Source organism: Phymastichus coffea, unplaced genomic scaffold (assembly GCF_024137745.1).
Source record: "Phymastichus coffea isolate CEN01 unplaced genomic scaffold, Cenicafe_Pcof_1.1 PCOF00198, whole genome shotgun sequence".
Classification (NCBI taxonomy): domain Eukaryota; kingdom Metazoa; phylum Arthropoda; class Insecta; order Hymenoptera; family Eulophidae; genus Phymastichus; species Phymastichus coffea.
The window spans coordinates 46,918-73,154 of record NW_026707009.1 but is presented as its reverse complement, the minus strand read 5'-3'; the positions used below and the strand labels follow the sequence as shown (position 1 = coordinate 73,154).

Here is a 26,237-nt window from a genome sequence, read left to right as displayed (position 1 = left end):
AATGAAGAAACACTAGTGGAATTTACCCATTGACAAAACTGAGAGGTAGGCTCAATCATGACCGATAGTCATTACAATCTTATAATCAAAAAACGCGTACGCTAGCTAATTTACAGTTACTTACACATTTATTCATGTAAATAAAGATCAAAGCAATTTTATCGTTCTATCACTGCATTTTTTATCTAGATAATATTTCCAATTGGCTTGTGTAGAGAGTGTGGTAAAGTTTCAAAATAATTTTTGTGCACATGAACGAGCCAAGCTTTTATAGATGTTTCTCATCTACCAACCGCGCATTTTCCCTCGAGTGGCTCTGGAGAGAATAACGTGCGCCGACAGGTTTAGCAAAAATAGTGGAATATAAGTTACCTTCGCCAAAAGCCACTTACGGCCGACTGATTACTGTGTCGCGATCCGGTGGACCGTTCACGTATCTGTGTTGCTGTCAAAAATAGATAGATTGAATTCGAGTGCTACCGAATACATAGATATACCCAGGCATACCCCGTCCACGTGACAGTTAAGAAACTACCATCTCGAAGATGTGTGCGATATCGACACATTCTTTAGATTTTCATTTCAATAATGTTCCAAATATTTTGCTTTTCATTAAATCTCTTTCCAGCTGAGCAAATGGAGCAATAAAGAAAGGCATTACTTTTTTTTCTGATGTTACTGTATATTTTTTTAAAACTTTTCCTAAACAAATGTCAATTGTTATTTTAAATATACCAAAAATTTGCCGACTGCGACCTACCTTAACAATTTTTACATTTCATTAACTCTAGAATATATTTTTAACAAACTTTTTCTCTTTGAGTTTACTGATGTTCATTAAAAACTGTTCATCTGTCACCTACTAACGTGTTCATAATTACTGAAACAATAAAAATCGCACAAGCGACAAGGTACAGTTGAAGCAAAACAAACACCCCGGCCCCCTTAATCTCGTAATGTTACGTTATAAAAGATAGATTGTGCGTTCATGACACTTAGTGGACGTATTTGATGTGACACGAAAAGTATCGTAAGCCAAAGAATAATTATCAAGAATCGCGTGCTGTTCATCTTTAAAGGTAAATTATATACTATTGCCTAACAATTTTTGTTAAATATTTTCTACCTTACATTAATGCTTTCGATAATTTATTTGTTGTTCGCGAAAAACAAACACGAATTATAAGGGTTGCCCATTTAAAAAGTTGTATTTGAAATTTATTTATACACATTCATAAAACAATTGACTCGATCCGGTTTGCATTGAAATAAATGGAGAAAATCTTGAAAATGTTCCATTAAGCATTGAGTGCATTTGACTGTCTTTATTGCTAGGAGAAACATGAGATCTCGACTAGTCCTTGGCGCGTTTGCTTTACTCTTTGTCGGAGCTCATGGAAAAACGGAATGGTGGAATTCTATGTCATTGTATCAGATTTATCCAAGAAGTTTTAAAGACAGCAACGGCGATGGAATAGGTGACCTCAAGGGTGAGTTTTCTTTGTTTGGATTTCGATTCTGCAGATTTATACATCTTGGTGCTTTCAACAAAATAAACGACATTTTATACTAGCAAATTATAAAAGTAGACAAATAATCATCGAAATGCTGAATAAAGCTACGAAAATATTTGTATCAAGGTGCTAAAACTGAATCATAATGCGATAATATTGCTAATGGTACATGCAAGAACGCAGTATTGCGGCGTAATTATTCCTATTATTGAGTATTGCTTCTCAGTGGTTTGGTTGGCAACAGCAGCGCAGGATACTAAAACCGTAATATTCCACGTTGTGTTGATTAATAAACCAATATTTAGCAAATACTAGATTTAAATTATTAACTTTGTATTTACGAAATGACTTTTTTTAAAGTCCTTTATAACAGCAACTAATTAAGTCATTAAACTCGTGCTATAGAATAAAAAAGAAACATTTTATTGTTGCACGTGCACTTATTCTCTTGCGATTCGCGTAATGCGATTTAGCGTTTTATCTCTACTGATGAATCTGAGATTACGTCAATCAATGAAGAATGTGTAATAAAAAAAATAACTCGATAAATCATGTCTTTATATCGCACGTTAATATTATAACTGAAAGCTTTATGCGCGACTAGTAATAAAGAACGAAATATGTTGGAAAATATGGATTACTCATAATTCAAAATTCATACGCGTAAGTTGGAATGGATTATCAACTATTTAATGAGCTTGTGAATATGCATCATAGGCAGTAATATACGATAAAGAGGTGAATGAGAATATCGAATATTCATGATGAAGTTCTCGTTGTTTGACAATAATACGACTACCATTATTTCGTATTATTTTTTATTGTTTATTAAATAGTTCATACAAGCGTAAATCATAACGTAATTAATTATCGGTATATTGCTCTCGCTTGAGAAAACGAACCTCTGTCACGTATAGAACATAAAAGTATAAATTCTAGGTTGACAAAGAGGATAAAAACTGATAACTCTGAAAGCCAAGCGAATGGAATTAAACTAAAATTACGCATAGGGGGCGCGCATTTTAAAAGCAACGCTAAAATGAAGCGGGACGGCTACTACAGCGCGCGCTATCCTGATTGAAATTTTATCGAGTCACGCAAAACATGAGATCGGTCTCTCGCAGTCTGGAGCGCATGACATTGACGCGCAATGATAGTCATGAGGAATTGAGCCCCAGGCACTGAATTAATCGAGTAGCTGCGGCACTTGTAGTTCGACTTCATCGCGACTGTCACCGAATCGCCGACGATACACAGACTAAGCGAATTATCCGCTTTTCGGGCTACTCGACCCTCGTCGTCTGCTCCTCCTCCCCCTCTTTCCTCCCGTCCCACTCTCTTCTGCATACATATTTCACCAACCTCGATACAAGAGGCCAAATCCGACGTAGTCGTGTTTTTGTTTAATGCAAATACTATCATGCGAATTTTTTAGCTGGCAGTAAAATTAAACTAGTTTGAATTCATATTTTCCAAACTGCTCTGCGAAATACATGGACAAACAAAATAATTTACTCGTTGCAATTTCATACTCATTTAAATTGACGACATTTGCAGAGTTTCCGAGATTAATCAATAGAATTTCGGAGCGATGAACCGATTGAATCGGTTTCGCCATAACATTCCAATTACATTCGACGAACAAAGCTGCGCCCGATGTGGTACCGCTTACGTAACGCGGCTGTAATAAATAAAGTATTAAATAATAGCTAGGTTAATTGCCTCACTACGCTTTCTCCTTCAAACAGAAGCGCAGTATCATTTGCGTGACCGGATGCTTTGAAGAAACAGGAAAAGTATCACAGCGGAAATTAATATTCATTATTAGTCCAGCCCATTTGTAAGCCCCACAAAAGACTTATGAAAATCAAAAGTAGAAACGTTGGGCGAGCGAGACACTTTATTCTCACAGGGCTATACAGATCAATAGATAACGTTTGTTCCGATCTATTTTGCCATCGCTATGACGCAATGAGTCCTATGAAATATTCACATATGTAGGTATACGTACACTTGCGTATCTATAGATTCACACTATTATAGGTGCGTGTCTATGTATATATCTTGTAAGTTACTTTGTCAGCACTCTCTGCAGTAACAACAATTTAGGTATTTAGGACCTCCTAGACAGTCTTGTTCAACAAAAGATTTATCACTTGTAGGAATACAAAGCAAATTGCAACACTTGGTTGAATCAAAGTTTGATGCATTCTGGTTATCTCCAATATTTCCAAGTCCCATGGTGGACTTTGGATACGACATCTCTGATTTTGTGGGTATCGATTCGGTGTACGGCAGCATGCAAGATTTTGAGAATCTGTTAGAAGAGGCGCACAACCGTTCACTCAAGGTGATCCTCGACTTTGTACCGAATCACAGCTCGGATAAGCACGAATGGTTTCAAAAAAGTATTAAAAAAATTGACCCTTACACCGACTATTACATTTGGCATGAGGGCAACTTTGAGAATGGAGAGAGAAAGCCGCCGAACAACTGGGTAATTGTTCAAATTGTAAGCTCTAATTGAAGCAAACTTGCGGAATAATTCCACGAAATTGTAGGTGAGCGTTTTCCATGGACCTGCTTGGACGTGGAACGAAGAGAGGCAAGCATATTATTTCCACCAGTTTGCTGCACAACAACCCGATCTCAATTACCGCAACGAATACGTCGTCCAGGAAATGAAGGTAAAATTACACGAAATGTCATTAATATAAAATTGGATTCTAGGGATCCCATAGGGCCATAACTTCGATCGAATGGAATTTCAAGCAAACTGCATAAACGGACATGGCTGTAATTGAATGTGTGTTGCAGAACGTATTGAGATTTTGGCTAGACAAGGGCGTGGATGGTTTCCGGATGGATGCGATTCCGCACTTGATGGAAGTGGAAGACCTACGAGACGAGCCGCTGAGCGGCTGGAGCAACGATCCCAACAGCTACGACTACCTGAACCACATCTACACGAACAGTCTGCACGAGACTTACGAGATAGTGCGCCAGTGGCGTGAGGTATTGGACGAGTACGAGGCAACGGGCAGACAGCGCGTCATGATGATCGAGGCTTATGTTAGCCTCGAGCTCACGATGAAGTACTACAGGTACGGGGCTCACTTCCCCTTCAACTTTGGCCTCATCACATCCGCCGGCGCTGACTCGAGCGCCACCAAATTCAAGGAGCTCATCGATAACTGGATGATCAATATGCCCCCAGCAGCTACGGCCAACTGGGTGGTGAGTGTTTCACTCTTTCGCGGTATTTGTTCTTATATTTCATTCATTCAGTATTCACACATATTTGCTTCCCTGTCTACTCGAGCCGCCCCCCCCCCCCCGCCCTGCCCAAACTATGAAAAAGCCCAGAGCGTGACATGCTGAACTTTTTACCAGACGCATTTTTTTTCTTTTGTGCAGAGCCGTGTCGCTGCGGCTATTTTTGCCTTAATTTACTTTCGCATCGCGTGTCTAAAACATTCATACACCACGTTCCATGTATAATCCAATCCTACCTTTTTACGAGTTTATTTTATTTATGCTTCGGAGGCTAACAATACCTTCTGTCTCTCACTTTTGTTGTTTTTGGTTTTCGAGTAATCTTCGTACGATTGTATCAGTGTTTTCATAGCGCTTAAAGTCGTTGATAATTAGTTAGAGAGAGGGGGGGGGAACTTGTGAGGTCTACGGAGAAATGTTTTGTCGGTCAAAATCGTATTAGATATCATATGAATGGGTAGCTTAAAAAGCAGTTTACTGCATAATTAGTAAGCGAGTTGGTGCAAACTTTGACAGCGCCAATATTTACCGAGGGTTAGAATCAATACTGACAAAGTGTTTGTGTAACTATTAAGATCTCCGAAGCAGCAAATATTCTCGGGATAATTGTTCCAACGAAGCAAAATCGAACGGCCAAACAATAAATTTTCCATCAGTCTGATCTTACGTCCGACTCTAGACGTTCAATCTTAATTATCTGAGGCCTGCGAAAAAAAAAATAAATGAAGCTTAGCTGGTTTTTCTCCGGGGAGTTACGGATATGAACGCTGCGGATGTTTTTCCTACTTAATAGCAAAACACGTATACATCAAGAAAACGATAAAAAAAGACGAGAAAAAAAAGAGATGCGATAAAAACGAGGGTTTTCTTAATGGTGGACAAGCGTTGGCGATTATCTGAAAGGAAAGTAATGGGTTGCGCGGTATGGTGACGATTATTCCCAGGCGGGCAATCACGACAAACCGCGGTTGGCGACGCGCTACGGCGTTGGATTCGCGGCCGCGGTGACAGCAATAGTACAGCTGCTTCCGGGAGTCGGGGTCACTTACTACGGCGACGAGATAGGCATGGAGGACACATGGCTGTCATGGGAGGAGACGCAGGATCCCCAGGGCTGTAATGCCGGCCAGCAGAGCTACGAGACGGCTTCGCGCGATCCCGCAAGGACGCCTTTCCAGTGGGACGATACCACTTCTGCCGGTGAGTAGCCCTCCTCTATATTCTGCCCCTAACGAGAGCTTGATTCCGCTTCGCGTGTTTTCTGTTTTCTTCACTTCTGGGATTCGCCGCCCGCCACGCGTTTTTTGCTTGTTATATCTCCGCTCCCTGGCATTTTTCTTACTTTTCATGTTTCTCGCTACTTGCCAAGGGAGTTTTGTCCTCGACAGCGTGCTTCAACGCGAATTTCTAGTCCGCTCAGTCCTTTGTTTCATGTCAATGCAAACGATTTGGACTCGGCTCCTCTTGCGCCTGCTAGAAAATGTCACTCGTGAATTTTGACTTTCAGGTTTTTCAACCAATCCGAAGACCTGGCTTCGCATCAACGACAACTACAGAATCGTCAATCTTGCTGCTCAAAAGGCAGCCGACAAGTCGTACTACAAGTCTTTCCTGATGGTTTCAGAGTTGAGGAAGTGGCCGGCTGTAAAAGACGGTTCGCTCGAGACCAAGTTATTAAATGACAACGTATTTGCCTTTTCGAGGTAAATCATTGTGTTCTGCTTGGTTCCGAACACTGTTTCTGCATTCGTTGAATATTTCAAGTCACGACTTCTGACTTTGTCAGTCGAACAATAATTGTGTGTTTTTACGATCTTACAAAATGTCCTCGTTATTTTCCAGGGAGCTCGCAGGCGAGAGGTCGGTTTACGTTGTGATAAACGTGGCGCATCAGCCGCAAACCATAAATTTGGAAGCTTTCGAGAATGTTCCGTCTAGCGTGCAACTGTACCATTCTACTTCCGACGCCGGCACTACTTCAGTCGGGTAAGTTTGCTTTTATTGCAAATAAACCCCGAGTAGCTTTGACTACTTCTTAAGATTAGCCATAAACCTTGTATATCGCGTACATAATCTAACTGTACACGATTGCTCAAAACTACTTGAAGCTGACATTTTTTAAATTCATCATTCGCGTTTTTATCACTTGAGAATAGAAAATAATAGATCCAATTGCGCGTGACTGATCAATATCAATATTAATGCGATTGATTGACGGCCAGGCGTTTTAACGAGGATATCTGCTTTAATGCCGAGCTAGCAAACTCAATCCCATCAGTGAGCAGCTGAGCTTATTTAGCAGCACGCGTGCGAGCTGAAGCTCGCCACTGTCTATACGTTAGCTTCACTCCTCTCCCCCTACATATCTCTGCATTTCATTGCTCACTGACAGGATCCCTTACGCTATAGACAAACACAAATTACGTAATAGCGAAGCAGATCAGCTGCCTCTTGTGCATTATATACTGTTTACTCTCACTGTACGCGCGTATACCTGTATGTATCCGCAAGGTATGCGCGCCTCGTTCAATATTATATATATACGCCGTTCGCCTCTCTCGCTCTCAACGGTTCTGAGCAATCTCATTCACGGCTTTACGATACGACTGCATTTAATGCACTTGGCTCCTTATTAATCCACTTAACGTCGACATCAACACCCACTCTGTTCGCGTATATATATATATATATATATATATATATATATATACGCGAACAGAGTGGGTGTTGATGATATATATATATATATATATATATATATATATATATATATATATATATATATATCGATCGATCGATCGATCGATCGATCGATCGATTTGTTCTCACTGTGTCCCGTTTATATTTATAATACTTACTGTCCGTCGTAAATGTGTTAACAAAATATCTATAATTGTTTCTAGGGTCGAGATTTCTCCGAAAAGTCTGCTGATCCCAGCTCGGGCTGCCTCTATTTATATCAGCGGTGGCCATTGTCGTCACTAGACGTCAAAAGGCCTCAAAGAACTGGCAATCACAATGGACTAAGCTGATTCGCGCTGCACTGTGACTACGTTTTACTGGGAATCATCGTTTGCTTGGCAACGCTTGCTCTGCGCACACGCTGACGCTACTCGCCGCCTCTATTCGCACTCGCAATTAGGATATTTGCACGAGATTCACTTTTGTTCAACGTCACAGCTGCTGTTGTAACACTGAATTCGTTTAAAGTACATGTTAACGCTGCTGCTCACACCATTATAATATAGACAAATAAAACGTTAATACGTAATGCAAGTAACGCGTAAATCCAATGGTTTAAAACCTAGAACTTTGGTAGGTTTTTTGTTTTTACGCCACCGAGATGACATCATCAAGAAAATAAATCTAATTTCAGCGGCGCCAATCTGATCGCAGCAGGGTAAAGTAAAAAGTTGCAAAAACATTTCAGTGCAAGCTCTCAGCTTTAATCAAAATGCCAAAGATAAGTAAAGGATACATCCGCTTTTTCTTGCTCTGCTAATTACGTGATTAAGCGAAAAGCATCGCGCCTGTACAGTTTTATTGGCAGCTGACACGACTACTCCACCGATTCTCCTTGCTGATTGTACGCTCGTGCCACGAGCTTCTCCCCGATCTATAGCTCGACCTACATACATCTTCAATTTTACTTGTCTATATCGCGACTTTGCAACGCATCCAGCCATGCAATAAGCTTGTGACTTCCAATTGACTTCCAACTGATAGATTGATGAGCATCAGGCTGGAATTTCAAAAATGTCGGCCGCCTTGCTATCACGATAATTATTTTCGTTATGCTCAATCTATCGAGTTATATAAAAATATTGATACGTAATATTTGTCTAAAACGTGTCAATTGATTTTTTGTGTTTACTGTGCGTATTAATAAAATTTACAATTTTATTTTTAAATTCTGTTATTCGATGTATTGTTATAACAGAAGCTACGTAAGCATTCTACATTTTCAAAACAAAATTTTTATTCAGCATCGTCGATTCGTTTTAGATCTTTGTTTTCAAACAAACATGCCACTCACAGATAATTATAGCCATTATACAAATACTGCGCTATTCTCTTCGTACGTTATGAGTTATAGAAGCTTCCGTAGAATTAATAAAAAATAATTTATTTAATTATTCCATATAAACTTAATTCATTACCACTTATGTAACATTTGTAAACTAAATGTTAATAGTGTATTATTAAAAACCAGTGATCAAACACATTTATCGTAATTTTATCGACGATGATAGAATAAAAATGAACTATTTCAAAAATAATTTTAATTAATGTTATTAAAAAAATTAGTGTAAAAGGAAATTTCAACTTAATATGTTTTTGCTAATGTGATAAAGCATACATTAAATGGAAAAGCGATATTGCAACTTGACACAAATCAGACAAGAAGAATTGAAATGTACGTTACCCGGAAATTAATTCGCGACTCCCGAAGTTCAAAATTCAAATACGAGTTGGGAATGAATGTCCGGGTAGAGTGAAAAACAGCTTTGCAATGTTGTATATTATTATTAAAAACGTGCATGACATTCTCGGAAGAGTTAAATGACTTAACGTCGAATAATTACACTCGCATTCCGGCAGATTAGATTAGCGAAACTAGCTGATTGTACATGGGAAGTCAATTGCGCTATGCACTTATAACTAGATAATCCCAAGGTCATCGATATGGATGCGAAGTACTATTATATTGAGCGTTAAACATCTTTGTTATTATTGTACAAGTGTAATTGTGTGTTTTCTCATCCATGAATGCGACACGACTCAAAGCGATGCTACAATGCGTTACTTTTGTTAGTATCGTTTCAAATGTCAAACTTTGAAAAACGCTAATCGCATGGCATTGCTAATTAGTGCGTGAATATGAATTATTAACCATTTCAGTTGAAATTTTATTAAAATATAATATAAGTTCCTTTGCATTTTATGTATTTTAATTAGCAAAAATGGTGCGCGAATTTATGCAATAATCTGTTGATCTGTCGTCATCATTCTTGAAGAAGAAGTTTTTAATACGGGCAATGAAACATGTTCTAAATTATTGGAAAACAATTAAGACTCTTATCATTTACGAATGAATAATATCGCGATAACAAAATAAAAGTTACTTTCAAGGTAGTCAATACCTATTGCACAGGAATCGTCATTTACAGCTAGCAAGGAGTCCGAGGATTACGCTTCTTTCTATTTGTTTAAGCACTTAGTCACCCGATTCTATATAAGGTCTAAGTATATCGGGAAACGTTGCAGTGAAAATGTGCTCATTTTATTGGTGCATTGGTGTTCTGTTCTTCGCTGGTTTCGCCACCGGAGAAATTAAAAATAAAGGATGGTGGAAAAATACCGTATTTTATCAAGTATATCCACGCAGTTTTATGGATTCTAATGACGATGGGACTGGAGATTTGAAAGGCAAGTGGCATGTCGTCAAAACATTTTTAGAGTAATAAAAGTTTCTATGTTAAGACACATAAATCTAATTAAAAAAAATTTCAGCTATACTAATTAAATAAATTTAATTCAATTTATGGCAATCATTGATCAGTTAGTTTACTCAACTCAAAAATTAATATTAGAACACATTACATACTACTTTTGATGAAGAATTCAAGAGTGAACAATTTGGTGACATAACAATATTAATAGAAAATGTCTGATGATTTTTAATAGCTTAAATGAGACATGTACACGTTAATTAAGTTTATACAAAAAGCAAGGTTGTACCGATGCGCTGCGCATTTTGATAGGATAGAAAAGTTTGTAGATAAAATTTTACATATGTAACTTTTGATTTGATGCAGTTCTCGTGATTCATAGGGCACATGTATAAGTGTTATTTTTGTCGATGGGTAATTTAAAAATTGATGATTTCTTAAATGAATACAATCAATTCGGGATTTAGTCCAATAATCCAAAAATTAAATCTCCTGGATATTAGATAATGTACTAATCTATTAAGTGCTTTTTTTTATATTTAAAAGGTTATATAATATTTTGCAATGAACGACAAAAGTAAGATTTTTTACAGGAGTACAAGTGATCACACGATAATTCGTGTATATACCTGATAATAGTTCCATGAATGTAAATATTTCTGGTAAAGATAAAATAAGATATGATTAATGTTTTAGGCACTGCTATTTATGCAGAAAATGTAATTTCCTAGGCACGTGATTGCAGCCACAAATGTTTTTAATATTACGCAAACATGGACAATTGCGTTTTCTACATTAATGGCAATTAGTCACCCGATATAACATATTTCTTGTTTAATATTGTAAAGAAAAAATTTCTTTCAGACAGAGCAGACTAAAGATACGTATATTGAAAAGCTACTTTCACACAGTAATTTTTTTCGCAAGGCTTGTAATGGCAATGATAATCTGTACAATTATAGTTATATACCAAATAATTATTTGTTGTTTTTTCTAATTTTATTTCATCCAGGAATAACAAGCAAGCTCCAGCATTTCAAAGACTCAGGCATAGGAGCAGTATGGTTATCTCCAATTTATGCGAGTCCTATGATTGACAATGGTTACGATATTTCTGACTTCCGCCAAGTGGATAGCATGTTCGGAACAATGGCTGATCTAGAAGAACTAGTAAAACAAGCCAAAAAACTTGGTATTAAAGTAAGCAACTTGATTTGAATGAAATGAAAAATTTCGAACCAATCTACTTATATATTGTCTATTTTTATTTCCAGGAATTTATATGTTGATCAGCGTGCAGGCAATTGTGCATGGTTTTATTATACACAAAAATTATTATGCACAGCAATATAGCGTACACACGCTGATTCACGCCATGTTACTGTGCATAATAGTTTATGTACATAATAAAATCGTGCATAATTTATTGTCTGCACGGCTTTGGATCAAATTAATATTTTATTACAAAAATTTTATTGATTTTAGATTATATTGGATTTGGTGCCTAACCATACATCTGACCAACATAAATGGTTTCAAGATGAAAACACGAAATACGATTATTACATATGGAATAAAGGAAAAGATAATCAAAAACCTCCTAACAATTGGCTAAGTGTGTTTGGTAACTCTGCGTGGACCTTACATTCGAAAATAGATTTGTGGTATTTTCATCAATTTTACGAGCAACAGCCTGATTTGAATTATAATAATCCTAATGTGCAAAAAGAGATGGAGGTACTTACGAATCAAAAACATTAGCTATCATTTATAATATTATTTAAAAAAAAAATTAATTTTATTCCCGAATTCAGGATGTTATTAAATTTTGGCTTGACAAAGGTATCGATGGGTTCCGAATTGATGCCGTTCCTCATATCTATGAACGTAATGACTTATTAGATGAACCAGAGTCGAAAATTCCTGGAGTAAAAGAAAATGAATACGATTATTTACTCCACATTTACACAAAAGACGATCCTCGTACTTATACGCTTATTCGTAAATGGCGACAGTTATTGGATGATTATGCCGATAAAAACAATTTGGATGAAAAGGTCGGTTCGTTGCATTAAGCTTCATTCAATTGTAATAATAGAGTACTTTGTGCTGATTTTATCATATACAGGTTATATTAACCGAAGCCTACACAAATTTAGAAAATACTACACAATATTATAACTTTGGATCGCACGTGCCCTTCAACTTCAATTTTATCATGAACGTTAATAACAAATCACATCCGGCAGACTTTAAAAAAGTCATAGATGACTGGATTTCTCACACTCCAGAAAATGAAACTGCTAATTGGGTGGTAAGAGTCTATTCATATTTGCTAGTGCAATGAGTTGTCTAATTAGATCCCGTATAACTTTCTAAAAAAAATATTTATTCGATAGATGGGCAACCACGATCGTAGTCGCACTGCTACGAGATATGCCGGTAGAGCTGATCAGATGACGATGTTAGCAATGATATTGCCTGGCATCGCGGTTACTTATAATGGCGAGGAAATTGCTATGGAGGATAATCCAGAACTTATCTGTGAAGAAAAAGCCAAGGAGGAGGCGGACCCGCAAGCAAACAAGTGCGACTTTCGTGATCCCGCTAGGACACCATTTCAATGGGATGATACAAAAAATGCCGGTGAGTTGTGACGCAATTAGATAACTGGTAATTTTAGATTCTTTACCAATTCCAAGCAATGGGTTGCAGTTTATAGATTCATAAATTACCTCTTCTATTTTCAAATTGTTATAAATTAAAATTGAATTTTTACTTCACTTTAATAATCATTGAACAACAATTAGAGACACGATTACTAGCAATATAATCGTCTAATATACAAAAATAATTTAAAAGCAATCTAGAATTTTGTGTACTTAACATTTACTAATTTTTAAATTTGAAGGTTTCAGTAAATCTAATACGACGTGGTTACCAGTACACAAAAATTATAAATCCTTAAATCTAGCTAATCAGAAGATAGCTTTAAATAGTCATTATAAGCTGTATCAAAAATTAACTCAACTGCGAAGTACATCAGACGCTTTGAAGAAAGGGAAGTTGCAAACTGAAGTATTAAATGATGGAAAAGTGCTGGTTGTTATACGTGATTATAACGATAAAAAGGAAATTGTCATTCTTCTAATAAATTTTTCGGATGACCAACCTCAATCAGTAGATATTAAAAAGTATACATCTATGGAACACCACGATACCAACATCTATGTGTCTAGCATTGGATCGGAAATTGGTTGGAAGTAAGTCTCGTACCATGTTTTACACAACAATGCACAATTTTGAAATTATATCTATTAATACTATTCAACATTGATTTGATACTAGTTCAACGGTTACTGGTCTGAAACTGACCTTACCAGGGAAAGCTTCTGTAGTGGTGCAAACTGTCGTTGGTAACACTGGTGGAAATAACAATGGGACTGAAACTGGTAAAGGAACTGGCACTAAAACTACATCAAATGCTGCAAAGACAGTCATTGTAACGAGTTTACTTATGTTTATTAAATTGAGATAGTTCAATTTAATTCATAAGTGAAATTTATTAAATATTAAAAATATTTGCATTTTTCTTAGTAAAAAATAATGCAGTAAGTGATTAAATACCACGAAAAATCAAGTTCAAATACATTTAATAAGATAAATTGTAATATAATCTGTAATCAATAAAGCAATTATTGATTACAGAAAGCGGGTAAAAATAGAACATAATTATTTTAATGATGGTATCATGGAAATTGCACGATGGTGGCCTATATTCCTCATGGGATTTATTACGTAACATGCAAAACTGAGAATTTACGATAATTCACTTTTGCGATTTCGAAGACATTCATTATCTACGCGTTAAAACAATTAATATATATTACATTTTTATATTGATAAGAATCATATAGCTTTTTCTCTTTTTGAAAAAGCACGCGTTCATTCCACGATAATCGCACATGTTTTGTAACTCTTAATAAACTAACCTAATAAAAATATTTCGAGAATAGATATTTTACGGCCAATTCAGATCATGTTACTTCTATAAAAAAAGATATACTTACGCAAGAAATTTATTCCATTAATTATTGAAACTCACCTGAAACAGAAAATATAAAAAATATATTAAAAATAGTTTCTTTAAAAAAGGCAGTATAATAGATATAAGTATTCATTATTCTCGATCTATGTATTTTGAATCGCAATATTACTTTCCTTACTAAATATAATGGTGTTGTTTGAAAAAATTTGTTTCATTCAAGATTAAGAATGCGTGGCGTGTAATTTTGGCTATTAAAAATATTTTAAACAAAAGTGGTTGATATCATGACAGATTTGTGAATAATGAGTAAATTATCAGTAAATTATATTTGCATATTATAGACAAGTGCAATATGTAATTGCTAGTTTTTAAATTATTTTAGTAATTGATAGTGTGAATCAGTTTGTTCTTTGAATGTTTAACATTAACTTCTAGTATCGTTGCTTGATATCACGTAACAAAACGATAAAACGATACTATAAACTTGGACAAATAATTTAAAAAACTTGCGACAAGATTTTCTCGAGAGAAAGAAATTGTCTCTGGAGGCAAAGCACCCTCCAAAATAAAAAGTGATAACCAAATGTAGCAGCAACGTTGACGCTTTTTCTTGTTGCTGGTACGTAATACGAAACGATGCGCACGGGTAGCCGTGCTAGAACAATTCCATCAGCATGCTCGTCGCCAATGCGAAAATGCTCAATGAGAAAATGCATAAACGCGCAGCATAAGGTCTTGTGTTAAAGTTTCATGAAAATAAAAAAAATAACTTGCATCCTGTTGCCCACGCACGTATTCTTCGGGGTATTCCATCCGCAGAACAAAATATAGTCTCGCTATAAGAAATATGTCAATCTCAATCTGATTTTCAAGCTTGCATACAGCTTTTACTTGGTCGGAAGATTATCAAGGTGGTCGGAATGTGGCCGTATGCTCTCTCGTGTCTGTTCTAGTTTTCTTGACGAAAAAGCCCTTTTGGCAGAGGATTCGCGAGCGCGCAGGGGCACATAGTTGAACGTCGTCTACGTCGCGAGGCGTAAATCCAATTTCCGTTCCGCCAATTTGACTGGCTTTCGACACGCTGCTGCAGCGGCAAAGTTTCAAGTGGAAAAAGAACGACCTAAATAGAAGTGGTAAAAGAAAATACTCTCGACTAAACTCCATTGTATGCGTGCTTATCTTTTCTTAGGGCGGTGTCCTCGTTACCTTAACGGCGAAACACTTGTCGATACGCACTACACCAAACTAATTATTTTGAAGAATAGCAGCTCTTTCAAATTCATAATTACAGCGCTTTCGAGAAACGAATGAGACAGTGGATGTATAACAAACGGTTGCTATATCCTTGGTGGGAGTCGCGACTAGCTGCACACGAAGAAGCAATTTCCCTGCGAGTGCTCGGGCGCGAGAATCGATGCGTGTGACATATACTTACGCGTTTCACACGCTCGTGTTGTACTCAGGCGCGTCCCCAAGAGACGACTTGAATTTTTGCAATTTTTATGATTACATGGGCTCATGGGATATATGTCCGCGTAGCACGATTTGCGTTTGAATTCTCACACCAGTGCTTTACGAGCCAAGCTCGACCTCAGTTTTTGCGGCGCGTTATATACGCTCGTCGCGCCGAGAAACGCTCATCGGGAGGGAAAAACCATTTTCTTTTACTTTACTCATGCGCCTTTCGTAACTTACCAGTCAGCGAACGCGATAGCGAAAGACTGTCGTGAAGCGTACTGGACGGCGCAGATGTTTTAAGAGTGGTACTTCACGGACAAGTATAATGCTTCGATAACTGATAATCCAACGAGGTTCAGCTGCAATGGCTAATAATAGGTCAAGATGACGTAACATATTCCCTTTGTATCATCTCTGGATTTCCACGATATTCTCTTACGCTTTCTCTCGCGCGCCATACAATTTTCTAATTACTACTACAACTCAGCTACTACAGCTGACACCCCTTTAATATTCCATTCTCTTCTTCTTCTTCTTCTTCTTCTTCTTGGCATTTATTGTTGTTCAAGCTGCTCTTCCTCTGCTCTCTTTCATTTTTAATTCGAGATCGCGCGAAAGCTCATCGTAGTCTCGCAACGGAAAAATGCACAGAGTTTAGGCGAATGCAAAAAATAGCATTTAGCGCAACGGAGCAAAGCACTTTTCATTTTCGTTTGGTTAAGAGAACAAGCGCGTGCGTCTGAAAATACCTTAGGATCGAGTGCGTTTAATTAGAAAAGTGCCGCACACCAAAGAAATTAAATTTGTCAGTTTCTTTAGGAGAGCGAGGCTTTGTGTGCCAACGGCAAACGTTTCCCGTCGGAATGCTACGTTTTTTCTCGCCTCTACTCTAGCGGTAGCATACGGGTTATACGCACGACAAAACAAACTATAGCGCGTGCGCTGCTAGCTCATGGGGGTGGAACAGATTAAAATAATTAAAGATAAAAGACGCGGAAGACAAGAGGCCACTAGCGCAAAGCCGTGCGCTCTGTCTCGGGCTCTATCCCATGGATAGAAAACTGACAGGAACAGCTATGCCTAATGTCGAATTTAAATAAGACGAACCTTTGACAATCGGACCTTCTCTTTTTTAGCTCTTTTTCCACGTAAGTCGGCTTGTTACTGTTTTATAGGCACCCGTTACTCAATCACCCATCTTGAAATGATAAGCTGCCTCATTCTTTATCTCAAATTACAATTTAAGCGAGTACCGATCGAGTAAAAATATTTAGTGAACGAGCAAAGGATTTACTTGGAGTCAACCAATCGCACAGGTACAACGAGAGAGGTCACTCGGATGTCTATTCATATTCATGTAAAATCTCGGCTATCGGTTATTATATCAAAAAGAAATTTTGAAATAACAGCTAGATTCCGCAGAGCATGAAATCAATATATTGGTTTCCAATGAATTCGTAGCCTCAACGATACCCATGAATTTCTTTGGCATCATACTCGTACAACTTCATTTAAACTCGTCGAATTGTTTCGTTAAAACCTAAAGTAGAAGAAAAAAATCAGCTAAAATGAGTATTAGTAATGATTTTCGCACTTGGATTTCGTGAAATTAAGTAAATAACATACCCCTACGAAGAGTAATTCGATCATTTGAACAATATTGTTTAATAAGACGACAGTAAATGATTTGAATGACGACCTACCTCAATGATTTACAAGATACTGATGTAAAATGTCTTTCTTTTCAAGGCAGTTTAACATTTATCACAGTTTTCTTTTGCGTTGTAAATATTGATCAAGGGCTATTTTTATTCAAAACGAGATATTTATAACGCAATCCGTATCGGTCAGTCAGCCTATAAGTAAAACTTTTATACTACACAATTTTTTTCACGAAGCCAAATCAATCTTTGGTGAAAACTTGTGTGCCAATGGGTATACCGTATATGTAACGTGTGCCTGGCACAAGGTACCGCGTAAAAATGAACAGGACTTCTCAAAGCCACTAGCGCAGTTAATGAAATCTGTCATAGTGAGTGAGTGAGTGAGAAAGATAGAAAGAGACAGAGAAAAGAGAATGGAAGTTGCAAAGATAAAAGATCTTGTTGACGGGCTTTTGACGGAAAGCTTATGGTCGACATTTTATTTTTCATTTCTCTCGATTTCAATTTAAAGTTTTAAAATCTGAAACAGCTTTCCGCTGTTATTTAATTGGATAGTTGATAATTTACAAGAGAAAAAGCAATCTGCAGCGAGTAATCAATAACTTCATGATGAGATATTTATTCAAACAATACGCTTTATCCGCGAGTCATCATCTTGCTTAGTGCGCCTTTCTTTCTGTCTTTTCAACAAATCTCATTATACGGTGAAATGCTCTTTTTCAAGATACTGCTCTCAGTTAGTCAATTCCTTTCCTTTATAATAAACATTCCAACAGTGGGTATTTTTCCCTCCGTCGGAGATTCCTCGAAAGCCTCGGAAATCAGTCGTTGGAACTTGTATTTTTTCTCGCCTCAATTTTTTCATTGACGGCAAAGCGGGCACATGGGAGGCAGAGAAGGGCAAAAGCTTGAGGGTGCGCTTCATCAGGAGAACCGTAAATTCGAGAGCGAGAGAGAGAGAGAGAGAGAGAGAGAGAGAGAGAGAGAGCGTCATGCCGTTGTCGGAAAAATAAGAGCACTGTGGCCCCGCGGCTATCGGCTCGGCGCGATCGACCTCGTCGATCGATTCAACGATAACTCCCACGGTTTTGCGCCGTACTGTTTTTCTCACTCCTACTCTTACTCAAATACACACTCTCTTTTTTTCGTTTGGCCTTTTATAAAAGAGAGAAAGAGACAGAGAAAGAGAGAAACTCTATGTATCTTTATTTCGTCTTAGTGCTGCCTTGGCCCATTTTATCGAGATTCGGCGATTTTCCTGCTGATAAAATTAATGGCGAGACTCGCTTTTTTACGATTTTAACCTCCTGTCGGAGAATATACCCTAGCAAGACAGTCCAGCTATCATCATAATAGACACTGTTACTGTATCTCACCTGAGCTACAAGAATTTCGCATAGATTGTACGCAACTGTTTTTTTTCTTTTTTTTTCATATTTGAGCTACGGCGTAAAAACGAAATGGTATCGCATCAGAGAAAAAAGTAGAAACGACAAATTGGCTTTAAATTGTTGGCGAAATGTCGTACGAGCTTTGCGGCTGAAAGAAAATGAAGGGATCGAAGATATAAACGTAAAAATGTAGCACGACACACAAGGTGCTCAAAATATCATAAACTTAAGGTGCATATATCGTATAGAATCGCTCAATAAGGCGATAGTGCGTCTTATATTACGCGCAGCTGTCGGCTCGTTCAGTCTGGCGCGCGTCTCTCCCGGATTTGGTGACACAAGCTTTATCGCGCGGCTTAGCCACTCAGCGTCCGCAAGCACACGAGAGAACGGGAGACAGGAACTTGCAACGGTTTTCGATGTCTCTTTGATGATCGGTTATTCGTGCGAGCGTTCTTCGGCTGGAGCCTCACTTGCTCACTGCCTTTTGAATTAAACATCAGCCTCGCGGGATTTTTCGCTGGCCTAAGGAAATTGAAGATACCAATGATGCGTTGGATTCCGTCTGCCTGTGCTCCATTCAATGTCTATACTTTAGCGCCATTGAACCGTGTCAAATCCATCAAGTTCTGTGAATTCTATTCGATTATGAATTCTACGTAGACTTTTATCAATACCAATTGCAGAGGCGGTTTTATCTCATTAAAAAAAGAATTTCTATATTATACGAAAAATGATATGAACACCAAATTCTTAGAAAACACGTTATTAGTTTCTCGAACTATTGGAAATGTGAGTTTAATTTACTGTTTTGGTTCAATTAAAGAATAGCTTCTTTGTTTAGGAATAAAAGGAAAAAATTTTATAAAGTAAGACAAATATGTACTCGTGGTTGCCAACATACAGGAATTCATATAATGAAAAGTTTCTTCAGTTTTCATGTGGACGGTGATGGTCATTGGGAAGTTGATGTCTATCGTGACAACATAATAGTTATATGAAGTTTAAAATTTATTGATAATCCTACTTATTATGAGTAGGTATAAAACTGGCGGCGTCAGTCGATACTTACATGTTATTGGACAATGGAAATATACCAAAGGCAAAAAAATATTTTCAGAGTAGAAAATAAGCAGTTTGTGATGTTTCATCAGTATTTTTTTAATCTCATCAAATTATTTATTACAGCCAAAGTTAATTACAGTATACACATAGATTATAATATAAACTACATATAATTATATTTTGACATAAAAAAATTTATCAAGTAGCGTTTGAATCACTATTGTTATTGATAAAACAGTATAATAAGGTCAATCACACTACTAACAAAATATTAAAGACTGCTCTATTTTCTATTTTTAAAATGCTCCCAAGCTCTCAACGAATCGTTTTTGTAGCTATAATTTCATTATTTTTATTCAGACTATAACAAGCAACAAAAATAACAAATTTATTCGTAGGTAAAGCTTTTTGTAAAAGTTTATTTCATATTTTTCTTGAAACTGCATAAAATCAGCACACAATTGCAAAGTTTTTTATTTGAGTGTAAAAAAGTTTTCTATAACTCTTTTTTTACGTTGCACGTTACTCAAACTTTTACAGTTGACTGAGGAACGAAGATCGTCTTTATGTCCCTTTGCGTATTGATATGCAAGTATTTACATGCGAAAGTGCTTAGCTATGCGGCAAGTATGTAGGCTAAGGGGGGTGCGAAGTCAATGTCCCGAGATATTGCTAACCTAGTGAGAAAAGAAGGGCAGAAAGATATAACGTTAGATGAGAGAAATTGCACAAGAAAAGTCACGTTCATTACAAAAACGTGTCAGCATTAAGTCGTCGAATTTTTTTTCCAACGCATTGTGCAAAAATTACGAATTTGCCTCACGCTCGACGAAAAACGTGAGCTCAAATTGGCGCTTTCTCCACGTTGTTTCGAAAACTCCTGTAGCTAACATGTTCGGCAAAGAGATTCTCGTTTTGTGAACCGTTCCAGCCTCCTTTGCCGTACTACTGAGCTAATGTGTACTATTTACTAACAAATCCTGCTCTTACTTTTTATGACACACAAACTTTTTGGGAAACATTGTTGTAGTTACGTATAGTGTGAATATGGAAGGTCAATATTTGACTTCGAAATATGCAGAGAGTAAATCATCTAGTTAATTAAAGCTAATTAGGGCATACTTACACGATTAACTAACTATTTAAAGCGATCATGCGCGCTTTCAGTATCATTTCTTGATGAAACTATTTGCAGATATACATGAATGAATTTCATAATATCCAAAACCTTAAGTAAAAATTAGAGTTCAGTAGAATGGCTATTGAAAGTACTATATTAATCGTTCGAAGTCGAGTTTTCCTAAATGAAAGCACTTTCTATCGGAAATGTAATCAATCAATTTGTAATACTTTAGTTTGAGAGCGTTTGACAGCTCGGTGGCAAGCAAATGGAATGGTAAATATTTCTCGTCGCCGAATCAAATGTTCGTCGATGAGATTTCACGGGAACTTGCGGCGGCGAAGCAACAAAGACAAAAACCAAATTACTAATTAATATGAATTCGGAATCGAAACAGAAATATATGAGCGGTGAAGAGTAGGAGTCAGATTGAGATACGAAGTAATATAAATGCGACGGAACTCCCACCTTGGCATTAATTAAGTCAGTCGAATAATCAAAATAATATAATTAATCTAATTAGAGCGCAGACGAGCCCTCGCAGCAAAGTAATCGGAGAGAGTGGAGCAGAAGCCGGATTCATACCGAAACTAAAGCAATTATTAAGCACGTATATCCGAGGGATTGCCGCGAGCGGGTAGTTGTTGGCGAAAAAAAGGACGAAGCAGGGGGAAAAAGGTAGGTGACGCTAAGCGCACGGCGAAGAGGAGAGGACGGCTCGCAGCTGGCGCGGAGGTTCTTCAACCACGGATCGTTTTCCCTCCGGAAGGCGCAGGCTCCCCCCGGCTGTTTCTGTCCTAACGCCAAGCTCGACTGTCGCCTGTGCGACCGGCACAGTACCGTCAGGCTGGCTAGCCTTCTTTCGCTATCGACGCTCGGGGAAACAGAGACGAGCAATCCGAAAATAGGGGGGAGACAGCAGCCAGGGCAAGGCAGAGAGACGGAGAAAGACAGAGCTAGAGATGGAGAGCGAAGGGAGCTTCTCCGGAGGGCACCGAGAAAACATTTCAACGCGCTAATCGAGTCGAGCGCTTAGAAGATGACGGCCCTCGCTAATGCGCCGAGCTACGCTCCGGCAAATTCCCATCCGAAAGAAATGCAATTATCTGCACTTTTAACTTTAATCAATCGCTTATTATAAAAAGGGACATTTCATTAACATTCTGTTTTCTTCGATCATTTTCTGTCGACACGGGCTCACTTCTAACTATCTCCTCTATTGCTTTTCACATTTAACTGACAGACTTTTCACTATGCAGTAACGGAAATTTAGAATGAAAATGTTGAGATTGACGGGGGCGAAATCAATGCAAGTTTTCGCGGAATATGCGCGCAGTCAATATAAACGTGGAACGACGAACGATGGAGGAGCAGCAAAAATGGAATATCATTATCGACGATATTTGTGACAAGTCGTACTCATTGAACTCTAGGCGACAAACAGAGAGAGAGAGAGAGAGAGAGAGAGAGAGAGAGAGAGACAATCTCTGTCACGATATAGTTGTGCTTGTGCGACCTCGAAGTACGCAATCTTTCTAAGCCAATAGAAGTTCGAGTGTCGGGTTTTACAAGTGATCGGACCGACGACGAGTATATGGACCTCCGCTTTTATCTTGGCTAAATTGAACCATTACCGGAGCTTTATCTATCGCGCCAATGTCACACACTCTTTGATTACACTTAAATTTACAGCTCGAATTTAAAATCGCGCTCCCGTTTGTTATTCCTTATTTTTCTTCCACTCTCTGTCGCAAGTTTATATAAATAATCTCGGCCAACCATTAAGCTGTATTTTAGCCCGTCCAATCTGTTGCCTTTCCGACTTGTTGGCGCAATTTACTGCCACGAATTAATGTCCGAATTCGGCCAATAAGTATTGGCTAATAACGCAGATAATAATACTAATCGCGTTCGCGAGACTATGGACGAGTGCCTCAAATGATTTTGCTTTCTCACGCGAAAAATACTAATGCGACCAATTCCTGCGATGTATTATTTGAAAGCGTCGTCAATTATTGCGGAACAGTGAGAGTAACTTGTATTGAAGTCTGACCACCGCTATATCCTGGAAACGTTATAAAGTGGCATAAAAATGTCGCTTCAAGCGAATAAATAGCTCGGGATAAATAAATTCAATCAAATGCTATAATCAAGTGCTCCAGCTGTATCAACATAGTGAAATTGAACCGTTCGATTAGACCCATCAAATTCTTAAACTTGAAAATTTCTTTTTTCCGAGTAAATATTCACGAATACTCATGACTTGTGCTAGCCTTACTCTACTACTATTAATAAAAATATACTTTCACTCCGTTTGTTATAGAAAATAAAGAAAGTCTTGAAATCATCATAAGCATATTAATACCTGTCAAGGACTGATGAACGAAAGATTTGGTGGATTTTACAGCCTTGGAGAAAACCTTTCGGTTGTCCCCTGTTCTACATGAAAAAAACAAAGAAGTGTATTATGTAGAATCATTACTCAAGCATGTCCTATATACAACTTCTTGTTCAGTAGATACTTTAAAGCCGAACACATAAAAGACGCGCAGAAAATGGAAAAAACTGGTTGGCGTCGTCCCCAAATGAGATTATAGGCTCTCTTGGTTGGAAAAAGAAAGAACGTATATCGATTATGCGAAGCGACATGTGCGTTGGACCGCGATAAAGGAAAGTCATATAGGTGCTTTCTCATTTGAGTCATACGTGAGCGCGTTCTTGGCGCGTTTTTGGAACGTAGTTTGCCTGCAATTGACGTTCACTCTCACGCTTTGAGTGTCGCTCTCTCAAGAAAGCTTTGATAGTCTTTGTTATAGGTAACGTGTACTAGGCTACTGTAAAAGTATGCGAGAGAAAATTGAGAAAGAGAGAGAGAGAGAGAGAACGTCCGTAAGAAACAAGCCGCCGCTCGAACGGACTTTAGCTGTTTCCAATTTTTGCGCCTTTGGCGCGACGCTTTAGCGCTCTGGAAATCGATTGACTGCAGCGGACGCGCGTATTTTTCTTGAGCGCAAATGAAAAAAGCACCAAGGGAGCAAGCGGAACGCGACGAGCGCGCACACCGACAAGCACACTCAATCGAGCAAGAAACCAAGCAATTGCACCCTACAATTGCCAACGTCAGGTCGTTATTCTTTCTTTATCTCTCTCCCTCTCCCTATCTCCTTTTCACGCCTCGTCTTTGGCCTTCGCTCGAGTTTTAATTGATTCTGCTGCCGTTTGTCCCTAGTATCCTATTACTATTGTTATTGCATCGTGTGCTGTCTTTCAGTTAATTGGTTACGCAAACAGACAAAGTATCTTTGATAACTTTATTGCCTTACTATTTCAAGACATATATATTTTAAATTAAACGTCATATTTCGTTCACCGACTGATACAAGTGTTTAAGAAAAAAGAGCTGATACTCTCGCCGTACTCTTCTGATTGCATAAAATCCGTCAGTTATAACTTTATTGACAAGTTATTTTACTCTGAGAACAATTTGTAAACTTGGCATTCGTTACTTTTTTACTTTGTTTTCATTTCGTTTAGTAATTTGTCATTTTTTATTGAAAAAATTTTACTTATCACATTCTATTTTAATATATGTTAGTGCAGACAGTAACATCGGAAATTCACAAATAACATGCGAACTTGATATTACGCCTGCGCGTGATCATGCACGAGCTACGAATTACATATTGTTTTGCCTGCGGCAGACGTTACGTGTACTTGATTTCGCTCATGTGTTATAAAGCCGGAGTAACTGTATCATTAAAGTGCACGTATACGGAGAAAATAAAAAAAAAGAGATAAAAAGCACTTATTAAAAAAGATAACTTTGAACTTACAGATGTGCATTATGATTTGTTCTCGGACAAATTTCTTTTAGCCGCAGATCATACTTCTTTATGCTTACTGCTTAATGTGCCTGTTTATAAGAATATTCGTTATGAATCTCAATTCCCACGCAGAACAATGCAAAGACCGGCAGTAACCCGAGCAACGGTGAAAACAATGGTTTTCATCGACTTTTTACCGTTAGAAATCAAAGAAACTAGTAAGATCAAATTCAATATTGAGTTTCTGAAGTTGGAGCAGTTACTCAACTGTGGAACTAAAAAAAGTAACAAGAAAGATCTGATCAGTAAATTGTTGATAGAGATTGGCGCTTGGCCGTGAGGAGTTGGAGCGAATTGAGTAAACGTGTTATCCTTCCTAATTTCACGTTAAAGTTGTCCGTTCGTAGGCAATTCTCTCGATCGTTAATAAGATAGCTTCTATTATCTGAGAAGATGGGCATTTGCCGAGCTTATTTCCAATAGATTTGATTCAACGTTGATAACGCTGATAACGTGATTTTCACACCTATGATTTGAATTTCACAACGAGATACTTGTGTACAAAACGCAAGAAATAGTTAATTTAGACTAGCACGAATATGAAGCAACGAAAACGCGTCCAAAGAAGAAGACACCGTACGTCACTTGCTTTTCCGAGCAATACAATAAGGATTACACGCAATAGCTGTAGCTCTGAATCTATGACGTGTGCGTTAATAATACAATAGGAGGGTTTATTGATCACGGTGACAACGGTGACAAGTATTTTCGAGTAGACTTATAAACTGCTAGACAGTCAATTGAAAAAAGAAGAGAAACTGAAGAATCTGAGAAGTATCTACAGAGCCATTGAACGTAATGTTGGTTTGACGCACGTCTAATAGCTTGGTATGCCTCGAAGACAAGGTCAATAAACGCTTGAGCAGCCCACATGTTTATCTTGAATTATTGAGCTCAACTAATGATCGCTGCAGGCTGCTCGGCGGCAAGCAAAAATCTAATCCGTTTAGCGGCGCCAAATTGGCACGCGAAGCCTACATATGACTACCGAGTCTTTGATATATATATATATATATATATGCGTGCGTGCGCGTGTGTGTGTGTGTGTGGTGTATACAGCTTTGCGTCGTCGTTTCGCGTGTGCACACGTTTTCGCACTCCTGCCGTGCAAGCGACATGCGATAATAAGATCGGCCTAATCGGGATACGTGTCGCCCGAAGTCATCGAGCTGCTACTTTTTTTTCATCTTTCCTGCTCTCACTCGCGTCAGCCTTTCTTGCCTTATCCTCGCGCCACAGGTATTAATCGATTGATTATGTGTCTTTTTGTCCTACGTCTTTCACGATCTGCCAACGGTATAGCGAGGCTGGCACTATACTACAGGCAAGGCAGCTATATCTCATACTTACGAAATGAGCGTTTT

The 26,237-nt window shown here is 37.9% G+C and overlaps 3 protein-coding genes across 11 annotated transcripts in view; 2 read left to right on the top strand and 1 right to left on the bottom strand.

Annotated features, from left to right (window-relative positions):
- Positions 1-26,237, bottom strand: part of LOC131673792 (dual specificity calcium/calmodulin-dependent 3',5'-cyclic nucleotide phosphodiesterase 1-like) — a 125,592-nt gene that overhangs the window by 58,554 nt on the left and 40,801 nt on the right. The gene's annotated exons all lie outside the window — the stretch shown is intronic.
- Positions 997-8,071, top strand: LOC131673795 (alpha-glucosidase-like). The gene is made up of 9 exons (XM_058952083.1): positions 997-1,079; positions 1,336-1,490; positions 3,677-4,011; positions 4,076-4,201; positions 4,332-4,751; positions 5,735-5,990; positions 6,298-6,493; positions 6,633-6,776; positions 7,694-8,071. The coding sequence occupies exons 2-9, from the start codon at positions 1,343-1,345 to the stop codon at positions 7,773-7,775; spliced, it is 1,707 nt and encodes a 568-aa protein (XP_058808066.1). The 5' UTR covers positions 997-1,079; positions 1,336-1,342; the 3' UTR covers positions 7,776-8,071.
- On the top strand, positions 10,049-14,443 carry LOC131673794 (maltase 2-like). Its single transcript, XM_058952082.1, has 8 exons — positions 10,049-10,220; positions 11,256-11,443; positions 11,729-11,980; positions 12,058-12,300; positions 12,372-12,557; positions 12,643-12,889; positions 13,155-13,506; positions 13,592-14,443. Exons 1-8 carry the CDS (start codon positions 10,064-10,066, stop codon positions 13,779-13,781), a joined length of 1,815 nt encoding a protein of 604 aa, XP_058808065.1. The 5' UTR covers positions 10,049-10,063; the 3' UTR covers positions 13,782-14,443.

Bases quoted from the DNA above. Each gene is read 5' to 3' on its own strand.
- LOC131673795 (XM_058952083.1), top strand. From the start codon at position 1,343: ATGAGATCTCGACTAGTCCTTGGCGCGTTTGCTTTACTCTTTGTCGGA. The intron at 4,202-4,331 runs GTAAAATTACAC...TGTGTGTTGCAG, and splicing joins ACGTCGTCCAGGAAATGAAG to AACGTATTGAGATTTTGGCT. The intron at 6,777-7,693 runs GTAAGTTTGCTT...AATTGTTTCTAG, and splicing joins GCCGGCACTACTTCAGTCGG to GGTCGAGATTTCTCCGAAAA.
- LOC131673794 (XM_058952082.1), top strand. From the start codon at position 10,064: ATGTGCTCATTTTATTGGTGCATTGGTGTTCTGTTCTTCGCTGGTTTC. The intron at 11,981-12,057 runs GTACTTACGAAT...TCCCGAATTCAG, and splicing joins ATGTGCAAAAAGAGATGGAG to GATGTTATTAAATTTTGGCT. The intron at 12,301-12,371 runs GTCGGTTCGTTG...TATCATATACAG, and splicing joins AAAACAATTTGGATGAAAAG to GTTATATTAACCGAAGCCTA.